At 32.6% G+C, this 13,625-nt stretch overlaps 2 protein-coding genes across 2 annotated transcripts; one reads left to right on the top strand and one right to left on the bottom strand.

Annotated features, from left to right (window-relative positions):
• The first annotated feature begins 5,151 nt into the window (after positions 1 to 5,151).
• Positions 5,152 to 7,346, top strand: LOC139873106 (probable ribosome biogenesis protein RLP24). The gene is made up of 5 exons (XM_071861041.1): positions 5,152 to 5,251; positions 6,252 to 6,357; positions 6,461 to 6,574; positions 6,663 to 6,799; positions 6,998 to 7,346. The coding sequence occupies exons 2-5, from the start codon at positions 6,277 to 6,279 to the stop codon at positions 7,161 to 7,163; spliced, it is 498 nt and encodes a 165-aa protein (XP_071717142.1). The 5' UTR covers positions 5,152 to 5,251; positions 6,252 to 6,276; the 3' UTR covers positions 7,164 to 7,346.
• Positions 7,347 to 7,530: 184 nt separating this feature from the next.
• On the bottom strand, positions 7,531 to 11,337 carry LOC139869980 (sugar transport protein 14-like). Its single transcript, XM_071857831.1, has 4 exons — positions 11,075 to 11,337; positions 9,365 to 9,687; positions 8,514 to 9,140; positions 7,531 to 8,090 (listed from the first exon to the last, which is right to left on the bottom strand). Exons 1-4 carry the CDS (start codon positions 11,214 to 11,216, stop codon positions 7,641 to 7,643), a joined length of 1,542 nt encoding a protein of 513 aa, XP_071713932.1. The 5' UTR covers positions 11,217 to 11,337; the 3' UTR covers positions 7,531 to 7,640.
• Between the last annotated feature and the right edge of the window lie 2,288 nt (positions 11,338 to 13,625).

Genomic DNA, 13,625 nt, shown 5'->3' with positions numbered 1-13,625 from the left:
ATTATTATCGTCATTATTATTATTATTATTATCTAATAATCAATATTATTATTATTATTATTATTATTATTATTAAAATAATTAATATTTTTATCAAAACTATCATTTTATTATTTTTATCATCATTATTATTATTAAAAGTATCATTAATATTAAAACCATCATTTTTATTAAAATTATCATTTTTAATAGAAATATCATTGTTATTATAAAATATCATTATTATAATCATTTTAGTATTATTATTATTAAAAAATATTATTTTGAATAGAATTATTATTTTTATATAAAATATTATTATTACTACAGTTAATATTAAAAAGTTATCGTTATTATTAAAATTTTCATGGTTATTAGAAAATATCATTAAAATCTTAAAACTTATATTTTCATTTAAATTATCATTTTTATTATTATTAGTATTATTAATAACAACAATATTATTAACATTGTTATTATCATTAACATGATTATTATATTTTTATCATTATTAGTAATATTATTATTATGACAAAAGATTATTATTAATTATCAAAATTATTATTATCATTAGTAAATATAAATATTGTTATTATTATAATTAATAATATTATTATCACAAAATAATACAACTTTTACTCATTATTATTATTAATATTATTTTATCAAATAAATATGTGATACAAAGATATTTCTATCACAGATAATATAATTACATGTATAATACATATCACTATATTTTATGATATTAAGCGAGCTTTATAAATTCTATTACTCGAGATATATAAAAGTATACTTTTTATCATATATAAATTTTAATATAATTTTTTATTTATTAATATACGACTTGTATTAATTACTTTAATAAAATCTGATAAATATATTGAAAATATATAAAACTACTATATTTAAGCTATATAATAAACATGTATAGATTGTGGAATTCATTTTGGGACAAGTTGACTTTTGTTGACTCTTGCATGATAATCTCGAGCATTAGGATTGTGATACACTACGACTTGACCTAAATTGTTAAACAGATATTGACCAACATATAAATATATATACTTAATATAGGTTCGTGAATCCGAGGCCAACCCTGCCATCATATGCATAATTGCTACGAAATACAGTATCGTGAGTTTCATTTGCTCCCTTTTTAAATGTTTTTGCAATATATATTTTTGGGACTGAGAATACATGCGCTACTTTTATAACTGTTTTACGAAATATACACAAGTACTGAAACTACATTATATGGTTGAATTATTATACCGGATATCACCCTTTTAAGCTTGGTAGCCTAAGAATTTGGGAACAGACCCCCAAATTGACGCGAATCCTGAAGATAGATCTATGAACTTTGACACGTCTCATCCGGGTTATGGATGCTTTAGTACTTCGATTTTATATACAGATGAGTGTACCTGTATATTTGGGGATATTCTAGATGCATTTGTTAATGTCGGTTACCAGGTGTTCACCATATGAATGATTTTTGCAGATGAGTGTTCCTGCAGTTAACTATGAAAATGAAATCTTGTGGTCTATTAAAACTATAGAATGATTAATTACGATACACTAATGAACTCACCAACATTTTTTTGACACTTTTAAGCATGTTTATTCTCAGGTATTAAAGAAACCTTCCACTGTACATTTGCTCATTTTAAAGATATTACTTGGAGTCATTCATAGCATATTTCAAAAGACGTTGCATTCAAGTCGTTAAGTTCAATAAAGATTATTATTAAGTAAATGACAGATTAGGTCATTTATATTTGGATATTATGAAATGGTAGGTATGCCTGTCAACTTTCGATGTAATGAAAGGTTGTCTTTTAAAAACGAATGCAATGTTTGCAAAATTTATCATGTAGAGGTCAAATGCCTTGCGATGTAACCATATGTTATTGTATTCGTCCTTATGGATTAGGACGGGTCGTCTCAGATGAGCCACGTGCAAAATTTAAAAGATTTCAAGAAAGTGCACGTAAAGATGTTGAGAGAACTTTCTGTATTCTTCAGGGTAGATTCCATATATTACAAATGGCTGGCAGACCACACAGCGTCAACAAGTTGAGGCGAATATTGTATTGTTGTGTGCTCTTGCACAACATGATAGTCGAGGATAATGGCTTCAACATTACATGGCTTGAGGAAGAATTACTTAGGACTGATGAAGCTAGTCCTAACTTTTTAAGGAATCGATCTACAAGTCGTGATGTAAGAGAACAAGAAATACGAGATAGAAACATTCATGACCAACTTCGAAATGATCTCACTGAACATATTTGGGGCCTTCCACCAAACTTTAGAAGTTTAAACGCTTAATTTACTTTCAGTTTGTAGTATGTTTAATTAGAATAAGCTGAATCAGTTGTAATTGTCGAATTTTTAATTTTAATAAATTTAGTAATTTTTAATTTGAATTTGTGTTAATTTTGTTTTATTTTTTATATAGCTACTGTCAAACAGAGATGCTTTAATTAAAGCTGTAAGAGAAACAGAGATTCTTTATTGATTAAAGTTGTGAAACAGAGATGCTTTAATTAAAGCGGTATTCAACAGAGATTCTTTATTGATTAAAGCCGTGAAACAGATATGCTTTAATTAAAGCTGTAGAAAAATAGAGATTCTTTATTGATTAAAGTTGTGAAACAGATACGCTTTAATTAAAGCTGTAAGAAAAACATAGATTCTTTATTGATTAAAGCTGTAAAACAGAGATGCTTTAATTAAAGCTGTATTCATCACATATTCTTTATTGATTAAAGTTGTGTAACAGGGATGCTTTAATTAAAGCTATATTCAACAGAGATTCTTTAAGTAAAGTTGTATTCAACATCTTTATTCTTCCTCTATAAATACAACCCCTCATTTCTCAACAAATCACACCTCATACACCTACTTCTTAATTTACTAAACTTCGCACATTCAAGTTCAAAATGAGTCAAATGTCTGTTATGCTACAAGTTAACTACATTGGTGACTTCGACCGAGAGGTCAAGAATTACTCCGGTAGTGAGCAACGGGAGTATTGTTTGAACGTTCTGAAACTATCAATTGTCCGATCTGCTAGCATTTCTCAAAGAAGATATACCTGTTGACCACAAACAAGTATGGTTTTTCAAGGAGTCCGACAATCCAACCACTCTTCTTGAAGATGAAGAAGACTTGAACGAGCTTGTTGGTCGAGCAGTGACCCGTAATGAAACAATCAAGGTGTACATCGAATTTCGGGATGACACCGAATACGTTGTGTATTCCAATGAAGAGGACTATGTACCTTCCGGGCCACAATACGACACGGATGACAAGTTTTATTCGGATGATTCAGATGACAAGTTCCCTTCGTATGATTCGGATGATTTCTAGATGTTTAAGCTGTATTCTAGTTGTGATTGTGTTAAGCATGTTTGTGTTTAGTTTCAAAAAAATGTAACCGTGTTTGGTGTTTTAAGAAAAGTGATGTTAAAAAATATTAATCTTTTATAATTAGTAATAATCATAATAATAATAATAATAATACAATTAATACTAGCAATAATAATAACATAACAATAACAATAATAATAATTATTATCTATATATCTAATAGACAAAACTCTGTAGCACTATTTATCAATAGTAACCAGGTGTATTTTCGTCATTTCACATTTTTTTTTGTCTCCAACGATAGAAGAAACAACTCTCATAAAAGAACCAACCCTTCAATGTTACCAAAAGATGTCGATAAAAATCTTTTTTTACCAAAAAAATCAACTAACCTTTTTTTTTTCTTTTTTTTTTCTTCATCAACGATAAAGGAGGCAACTTTCATAAAAGGAACAACCATTCAATTTTATCAAAAGATGTTGAAAAACATTCTTTTTTACAAAATAGATCAACTAACTTTAAAAAAAAACGAACGCTAAAAGAAGCAACTTTCACAAAAGGAACAACTCTTCAATGTTAGATGTCGAAAAAAATTCTTTTTTACAAAATAGATCAAGACTTTTTTTTTAACTCGCATTCAAAACGGAGCACCCGGCGTGAAGCGAGGGCTCCACAACTAGTTCAAACTAAAATGAAAAATAAATTTAAAAGTGGGACTAATTTAACTCATCACAGAACCATCACGCCCACTACTACAAACTCCATTACATCATCATCTTTGCCAAATCCGCAGTATAACCCAAAAAAAAGGACTCTATCACGCTCCCTCATCCCGTCACTTCTACAAATGGTGTTATAGATAAACAAAGCACTGAAAAGGCTAGAAAATGTTTTGTCCTATTAAGCTTTTTAAATATAGGATATTTTGGCATGTGGACAACTCGAATAAACTGAGGGACGATAATTCACGATTAAGGAACGTGTGACCCTACGTTTATTGGTGTAGGGTTTTGTTATTTGATACCTAGAGATAATTATTTTCTTCAAGTTATTTATTAAATGGATGGATATAATTATGAATAGCTAGTTCCAGGGGCTATTGTAAGGCAAGCTCAATTGGGTTAAGGACCCTATTGGGCTTGATTTTTTTTTTTTTTTTAATAATGTATTACTAAAATTATATAGAACATCATTAAATTTAAAGATAGGATACTATATATTTGTTAAATTTGTGGTATTTTGAAAGAAAACTCTCGATTTTTAAATTTTTTTTTTTTTAAAAAGTACAACTCAAATTGTATAGGATCTCATGCGATTTTGATCCTAGAATCGCCACTGACTAGTACAAAGGGATAAACGTTCAACACGTCACACTTTATAACCATACTTTATGTCAGAGTTTATAATTTTATGATTTGTTCAGCATGTTACAGGGAGAGTAATATTTCTTTTAAATAAAGAAAAATAATATAATAATAATAAAAAGGTAAAAAGAAATATCAGAATAAGGTCAACTGTCGAGAACTGTTTAGTTACTTCATGTTTTAGTACACGTGATATTGATAATGAGAGGATTTGATGGTAAAATTTTCGTTCGAAAAAATAGTAATATTAATTAATTATATTATACTATTAATTAACTCGATATGAATTTTGTAAAATGAAAATATAATTTGGCTGAATAGTAATGGGCTAACAACCAACCTCTAAACATATGCAAATCATAAAGATACTCGGCTGGCTGGCCCATACCCGTTTTATGAAAAACTAGTCATCATTGTACTCGTATCTATATCTATTTAATTTATTCTAGTTTTATCTAGTCTAGGGTTTATATCAAAAAAACCCTCCCCAAAATCTCACTACGTATCCTTGCGGTAGCCCTAACCAAAAGGTTAATTGTTGATCCTCTCTTTTCTGTATGTTTATTTCAAGATTAGGTCAATTCTTGTATGTATGATCACAAATTTGTACGAGGAACCTCGAATTATTAGATACCTTATAGTTGATTTAATTTTACATAATCAAATTAACAGTTAGTGACTTTTTAATTTTTTGCACAAAGTTTTTCTTGCACAAAGTTTTGCCTGTAACTGTTTAATAATTCTTAATGATGTGTTTTTGTTATTCGGAAGATTAATTGAATTTTATATGTGTCTATTCATATTCATTAAACAGCTTATTATTGATCTTTGATGATTATATGCTTTTAATTTTGTTGGGGTCTTATATAGCACTCTTAGGTTCAATTATATTGATGTTTGATTACTTCTCCAGTGATTTTTTGTTTTCAATGCTATGCATTTGGATATACATTGACCAGAAAAATATAATGTAATTATTTTGAAAGTAAATATATGTAATTAGACCAACGAAGCATTGCTTCAATGGTACCGCGGTTACACTTGTGTACTCGCAGGGCTAGAGGTCTTGGGTTCGAGCCTCGTCACCCGCTCTAGGAATTGAAATATATTCCTTGAAGGTGGCCCAAAGGGAAGGTTTTACCGACCCGCTCCGGGACTAAGATCCGGCCCGCCTGCACCTCGGGATGGTTAAAGGGTCGGATCCTCAGAGAGTGGTTCGGGTTTCCTGCCCGAAAGCGCGTGTGTGTGTGCAAATGATGACTAGGCTTCGGTCCGGACTGATGCAAGCTTGCCTTTCAAAAAAAAATATATATATGTAATTAGGCAAACTAAGATATTTTTTGTTAATTTTAGTACATGGTAACCTTATAATTTAAAAACCATGTTTTATTACATACTTGTATCGGTGGCAACCTTTTCTTTTGAACGGCTAAGTTAGAAATTGCTGAACGGCATGTCAAACTGGTCATGTTTGCGTTTGCTTAACCTTTATCAGACTTCGTTACATAAGTTTGTCTTTTATTTTTGCAGGAAATTTGGATTGTGAGACTCTACAATGAGGTTGGAAAAGTGTTGGTTCTGTTCATCGACGGTATATCCTGGACACGGTATTCAGTTTGTTCGTAATGATGCAAAGGTATATTTGTTTATGTTAGTTATTACACTGTCAAGAATATACATTTATTATAATTGGCATTTTGAATTTTGATGGTTTTAAACTTTAAATCTTTGAATTGCAGATCTTTAGATTTTGTCGATCGAAATGCCACAAGAACTTTAAAATGAAGAGGAATCCTCGTAAGGTGAAATGGACTAAATCTTATAGACGGTTACATGGAAAGGACATGACTCAGGTACACAAACTTGCTAAAATTAATAGTAAAATGTTTATGTAGCTGTTAATGGTTGGTTGCTAACTGCTAAATACATTGAACTTTAAAGGACTCGACTTTCGAATTTGAAAGGAAGCGTAACAGACCAGAGAGGTATGATAGAAACCGCATTGAGACCACGTTGAACGTGATTAAAACAATCGACAAGATCAGATCCCGACGTGAGGAGAAACATCATAAGAACAGGTTTGTTTTCTTAAATTTTGTCTCAGTTTCACCTGGGTTATATCAAGCTGTTTATGTATTTCCTTATAACTTGTAAATGTTTTTGTTTGTTGTTTGTAAAATGCTAGAAGTTTGGACAAATGTAATTTTGATAAACCCAATCTGCCCATTTTGCCACTTATTATTTTTAACCTGTTGTTTATGATGATGATGATGCAGGATGATGGGTAAGCGTGCAAAGCAAATGCGTGAAGCTAGAAAGGAACATGACCAACAAATCCACTTGATTAAGGTGACTAGTGTATTAGCCAAAGAATCGACTACTAAATTGGCCAAGGTCAAGGTTCAACATGAATCTACCGATGATAATCGGATGGAAGAATGATTCTGATCGAATGCTTGAGCTTGTATGGGTCTTGCCTTGTAATCAAACTATTTTAGTTAGTTATTTTCAATGTTTTGACATGATTTGTTTGACCTCTGATTTACTCTACAAAATATATTACAATTATTATGTCCACTGTATTTGATTATCATTGCATATACTTGTGTTTAATATCCTTTTCAAGAGCTGATTCTTCCAATAGGTTGAAAAAAATTGCACTTTTAAACTTTATATTCTTGATTCAGTTTCCTGTTTTCACGCAGTACGGATCATAAGTTCCAACATATGTGTGAGTATTTGGCCTAAGCGTAACGAATGTGCAAATATGCTTAACTGAAATGTGCATTTTCATTCTATCAGATTCCAATGGACCAAATGTTTCTTTATGAATTAACTGAAGTAAACACAAACATTAAAAGGAAATTAGAACTTAATAATGACCATAAATGTAACAAGACATATAGACAAATTAGTGAATTACACAGGTTTCATTCCCTTTTTTTCTTCAGATTGAGTTTCAGGCGCGCAATAAGATTTCCAAAACCAGTGTGTTTGCCATAGCAAATGTATCTCTTCAATCGGAACTTGTTTTGTTTCCGGTAACAAGAAGAATATGAAGATGCTCATGATAACAATCAACGCAGCAAACAACAAGAAGATGCCGTATCTAAGATGACATAGTGACACAAGGAAGCACTGTGCAACTAATGCTGTAAAAAACATGTTGACACAAACGACAATACTTTGACCAGCTGATCTCGTTTCCAATGGGAACAATTCACTTGGAACTAGCCATCCTAACGGACCCCACGATCGCCCATAAGCCAAAACGAAAATGCAAATCATGATCACTAGAAAAATCCCAATTCCTTTAGGTAACTCAACACCTTGTCCAAATTTCAGTGCCAGAGTTACAGCTACAGCCACCTGCAAATCAATTTTTTTTCAAGATTCTAGAAAGATATAACCAGTAACATATCACCCCCACCCTAGACATAAAAAGATTCAGGTTTTCCTTATTAAAGAGGTTCTAGAATTCAAGATATGTTATAAAAAAAACATGGACTTTGTAATAGATCAACCCATTCCAATAGTCAAGAACGCAAAAGGTTAAAGCTTTGGGATCGATTAAAGAAAATTTTCAAGATTCAAGAAATGTATAACTAGTAACATATCACCCCACCCCACGTATAAAAACACCAAAAGATTCAATCTTTCCATATAATGTTGGTTATAGAATTCAAGATATGATCAAAAACATGGACTTTGTAATAGATCACCTCACCCCACCCCACCCCACTAATTAAGAACAAGAAAAAGGTTAAAGATTTGGGATTGATTGAAGAATACCATGCAGATGATCATTTCAGTACCAGCTTCCAAGAAGAAGGCTCGTCTACCAAATTTATCAACGAACGCCATTGAAATGAAGGTAGCAAGAACAAGAGTACCACTAGTGATGGTGGATGACCATAAAGACGCACCAGAACCGAACCCCAAACTCTGAAAGATGACAGGTGCATAAAACAACACAGAATTCATTCCTGTAAGTTGTTGAAATGCAGGTATACCCAAAGCTCCTATTATCAATTGAGGCCGGTTTTTCCTCTTTAAAAGGTTTCTAAAAGGATGTTTAATGGCTTTTGCAGCTTCACTTGCTTCAAGAAGATCTTGAAATTCTGCTTCTACATTCTTTGTACCTCTAACTTTTTCCAAAACTTGTCTTCCTTCTTCTAATCTTCCTTGTTCAACCAAACTGTTTGGCGTTTCGGGCAAAAAAAGCCCGCCAACAAACATTAGCGTCGCAGGAACTGTTGCTAGCCCGAGTGATAATCTCCATCCCCATGAGTGTTTTTCAGTAGCATTGTTTATAAAGTTGGCTATAAATATACCTAAACAAGTTGTCAATTGAAACAACTGGTTCACCGCCCCTCTTATCTTTGCTGGTGCCATTTCTGACAGATAAAGAGGCACAGCCTGCATTATCAAGACAACTAATCAATTAAAGTTTTGATTATTTTGTTCAAAACTAGTTAAAGCTTTGATATTTTTGCTCAAAACTAGTTAAAGCTTTGATCTTTTGATGAAACTAGCTAAAGCTTTGATTTTTTTGCTCAAAACTAGCTAAAGCTTTGATCTTTTTGATCAAAACTGCTTATTTAAGTACTTTGTTTAATCAAAACATAATAATCTTTGCTTACTTGGTTACCGAATCCGATCCCTACACCAAGAAGGCAACGACCAATAATGAGCATAGCTATATTTTGAGCTGCCGCGTTCATAACAGCTCCAACGAAGAAGCTAACAGCACCCCACAGAATACTAGCTCGTCGGCCCTTATTCCGAGTGACATGAGAAGCTAAAAAGGTAGACACAAGCGCAGCGAAATAAAGAGATGATGTGAAAAGTGTGAGGATTTGGCTGTCGTACTTGCAGTAATCAGTTTCTTTGAGATGTGCCTGTTTTCTTCTATACACTTTTGGGAAAAATTCCTTCAAGAAATGGTCCATGGATGTTACACCACCTGATACATCATCATCAATGTAAGTTTGTTGACTTTTTCAAAGTCAGTTATGACAATGTTGTTTGACTTCAAAGGTCAAAACTTTTAAGTAAGGTGTTGTTTGTTTTTTAAGATATTTTTTGTCTGAAGATTTGCGGACCATGTATGTAACTGAACTGTTTGTTTTTATGTCTGCAAAATAGCTTAATCATGTCTGCAACATCTAGTAGCAAATTTTTAAGTCCGGGAGTGTGCGGACAGAATAAAACATTAGTTTATCATGTCTTCAAAATAATAAACTGTCTATAGTAAAAACGTCCGTGGGAGAGCAGACAAAAGACAATAAAATATGTTCACTGAAAAATAAACGACACCCAAGTAAATCACTTCCTGTTGTTATGGAATTGTGCTTTAAAAGATCAGTCGCTCATTATGAATTACGTGTCCTTGACGAATTTTATTAGCTTTAATGATGACAACATATTATTCTGGTCTACTCAGATAAACCTACTTAGTTATTGGTTTTGTGCTCAAACTAATATATTGAAATAAGATTAATTTGTATTTAAATCACTTCAAGAATAATAGTAAAAGCAGGATAAAAAAAAATTAAACTACGTATAAAGCTAATATCATACAAGTAGTTAAAAAGGCAAAAGTAAAAAGTAAACCAATTTTTTTAGGCGAATAATAAAATAATATAAATTCAGAAGTTGCAGGATTTGGTTGAATAAACTGTATATAATTTGTATTTTAACCACCAAACAAATACGTATTATATTCAACAACGATAGAAAAATTTCCATTGTACAAACATGATTGCAAAGTTCGTTACTTTTTAATATCATTCTAACTTGATGTTAGTACATAATTAGGTGTATCACACATATTTTGCCAGTTTGCTTAGTGTTAATATATTTCATTAAAAAGTTTTAATAAATCTACTAAATTTATGCATTAAAAAAAAGAGTAATATTTATAAGTTTATATTCGTAATATACAAAGATAAAGATTGATAACAATATACTAAAACACCCACTGGCACTCCAGCTGTGAACACAAACATACAAAACTACAATCAAATCAAATTTAATTTAATTTTAATTTGTAACCACCAAAAAGAAAGTTATTGTTTGTTTTACAAAGTTACTAAAATACCCACGAACTTAGTCAGAACCACTGACAAACGTTCAGAAGATCTAGACCCAAATGACCAAACTACCCCAAAAAAAACCATGTCAAAAAAAAAAACAAAACAAAAAAAATACGTAGTTAAAAATGAAAATGAACAACCATATTGTTAGATCTAAAATCCTTAATTACTACGGCACAATTTTCCGACGACTGATGATCGGAAAATTATGTATAAAAACAAGTGATTGATAGGAAAAAAGTTCAAATAACTAACCGGAAACACCAAGATCATAACCAAATAAAGATCCACCAAGAGCAGCAACAATACAAGCGAAAATAAAATACCAAGTGATCTTATGTTCATACAACTCTGCTCTAGCACCGCCCTGACTACCCACCATTCCGCCGCCGGCCATTGTTTAGTCTTTATCAGAGAAGAAGTCAACTATCCTTCAAAATATAAAAGATACAGTGAAAGATATATATGGTGAGTGTGTCCTATCACCTATGTATCAGGATGGTCTTTCATGAGATAATAATAATACTGATCATAACATCATAATGATAATAGTATAATAATTAATTAATATTAATAATTAATATTAATAATTAATAATAATAGTAATAGGATAAAGGATAATAGTAAGATTATTGCGTAGTGTGAGTGGTGAATTTAAATTAAAAGTCTTGTGTGATATTATCATGATACTATCCAAATTCCTTCCAAAACAATATGTGTGAGAGAGAAACACTTAGAGAGAGAAACAACAATACGTTCGAATACCCAACGAGGAGAGACGACGACGACAAGTATGGATGGAAGAAACAACGAGGGGCACGAAGAGGGAACTACTACAGAGATCGTCCGATGGGAATTAATCTACCTACAATCACATCGTTCATGTTTTACAATTTTCCGGAAACATGGGGAATCTCAGAACTATGGAAGGTATTTAACAAGTGGGGATACGTTAAAGATGTGTACATCGCCAGGAAACGTTTGCTAAATGGGCATCGATTCGGATTCGTGAGATATGAAGATGTAAAGAACGTGGATGCAATGCTATCGCAACTTAATAGAGTACAACTATTAGGATGGGGACTTAGGGCATTCAAGGCAAGAGAAAGGAATGTGAAAACTGCTCACAGTCAAACGAGTTTCAACAAATATGGTCGCAGAAACGATACAAAAACAATGAAGGATGAAGTTGTATGGAAGATGAATATCTCAAAAAACAACAAAGGAAACCCAACTGTATGGAAGGAGGTACCAAAGGTCAACAACGAAAACAACCATACCACAAAAATCAACCCTGATCCTACCCCTACAGAAGCATTCAAAACAAACCCTAACCACAATCACACAAACCCTAACCACAATCACACAAACCCTAACCAAAATCACACAAACCCTAATCAAAACCACACTCACGAAAACCACTCACACAAAACCTGTACCAACAAAGACAGAAACGAGGACCATAACAATACCACACTTTACCGATCTTTTACAATTGAAGATAATGGGGATAACAGCAGCGTTCTAACTCATTCACTGGTTGGAGAGGTAGTTAATTATAATATTCTGCAACAATTTAAAAGAATATGCGATGTGGAAGGACTCGATAATGCACACATCAAATACATTGGTGGGCTTAATGTCATTATGATGTTTGATAATGAGGCGACATGTGATAATATTTTAGGAAACGAACATCACAGTATCAGAAGATGGATCAACAATTTGAGAAAATGGGATAACTCATATGTGTACCATGGTAGACTAACGTGGATTGAGATATATGGCGTCCCTGTACCAATATGGAACGAGAATACATTTACTAGAATTAGTACACTATGGGGTAGTGTATTGGAATTAGAAAACTGCCATTTTGAGGGTGACCAAAACCTAACCCATGGGCGGGTACTTCTTAATGTTGATCAACCTGAGCCTATCAACGACTCAGTTTTAATCCATCATGGAAACTTGGATTTCTTTGTTCATGCTTTTGAAGATACACGTAATATCATCAAGTTGGAATTGGAGGAGCATAAATCAGATGAGATGGAAAACAAGTCGGTCAATTCAAGAGGCTCGGATAACATGGAAGAGGATGATCCATTCTCTTCCGATGACGAATCCCAACCCGGAAAAAATCCGGCCAATTCTCCGGTCATCTCGCCGGCAAACAAGACGGAATCATTAAGAGTGGAAACCGAGGAGTCCTTCACACAAGTTCCAAAAACCAATACGAGTCCCAAAAACCCTAGTAACGAGGCCAGTAATGGAAATAACGACTCAAATTCCTTTGTTCAAGATACGCATGAAAAAAGTAATGATCACGTGGCACCCAAAATATCTAGGATGTCGAATTGCCTGGATAATAACACCAACAACTCAGTTTCTACCGGGCCTACATGTTCTGGGCCTACAACTCATAAAATAAACGACCCAGCAAGAGAAAAATTTTTAAAGGGTATTGAGCTTGGATTAAAATTATTTGGGCCCAAAACTCACGAACCTGAAACCAGCTTATGGAACAAAGAAACTAATGGGAGCCCAGAACAAATAGCCCATCTCGTCCAAGGGTTTAAATCCTCAATCAACACCAGTAGCCAGAATAGAAAACAAATCTCGTGCAAATCACCAACGAAGGAGAACAGTGATTCAAGAGGGTGTTCCAGATGGCACAAGGTATGTAAATGGCAGGCTTCTTCTCGAATAAATTATGCCAAAAGAATCGCTAGAGAAAGAAAAACGATGTATAAAGTGAGCGGTTCTAAACGTCATCACTCACCTTCAATTTGTGAGTTGATCCAGACCA

Source organism: Rutidosis leptorrhynchoides, chromosome 10 (genome assembly GCF_046630445.1).
Source record: "Rutidosis leptorrhynchoides isolate AG116_Rl617_1_P2 chromosome 10, CSIRO_AGI_Rlap_v1, whole genome shotgun sequence".
NCBI classification, from domain to species: domain Eukaryota; kingdom Viridiplantae; phylum Streptophyta; class Magnoliopsida; order Asterales; family Asteraceae; genus Rutidosis; species Rutidosis leptorrhynchoides.
The sequence above is the reverse complement of the archived record's forward strand: the minus strand, read 5'-3'. Positions and strand labels throughout refer to the sequence as shown.

Coding starts and splice junctions, on each gene's coding strand:
- LOC139873106 (XM_071861041.1), top strand. CDS start 6,277: ATGAGGTTGGAAAAGTGTTGGTTCTGTTCATCGACGGTATATCCTGGA. Junction 6,358..6,460: donor TTGTTCGTAATGATGCAAAG/GTATATTTGTTT, acceptor TTTGAATTGCAG/ATCTTTAGATTTTGTCGATC. Junction 6,800..6,997: donor GAGAAACATCATAAGAACAG/GTTTGTTTTCTT, acceptor ATGATGATGCAG/GATGATGGGTAAGCGTGCAA.
- LOC139869980 (XM_071857831.1), bottom strand. CDS start 11,216: ATGGCCGGCGGCGGAATGGTGGGTAGTCAGGGCGGTGCTAGAGCAGAG. Junction 9,141..9,364: donor GGATCGGATTCGGTAACCAA/GTAAGCAAAGAT, acceptor TTGATAATGCAG/GCTGTGCCTCTTTATCTGTC. Junction 8,091..8,513: donor CTGAAATGATCATCTGCATG/GTATTCTTCAAT, acceptor ATTGATTTGCAG/GTGGCTGTAGCTGTAACTCT.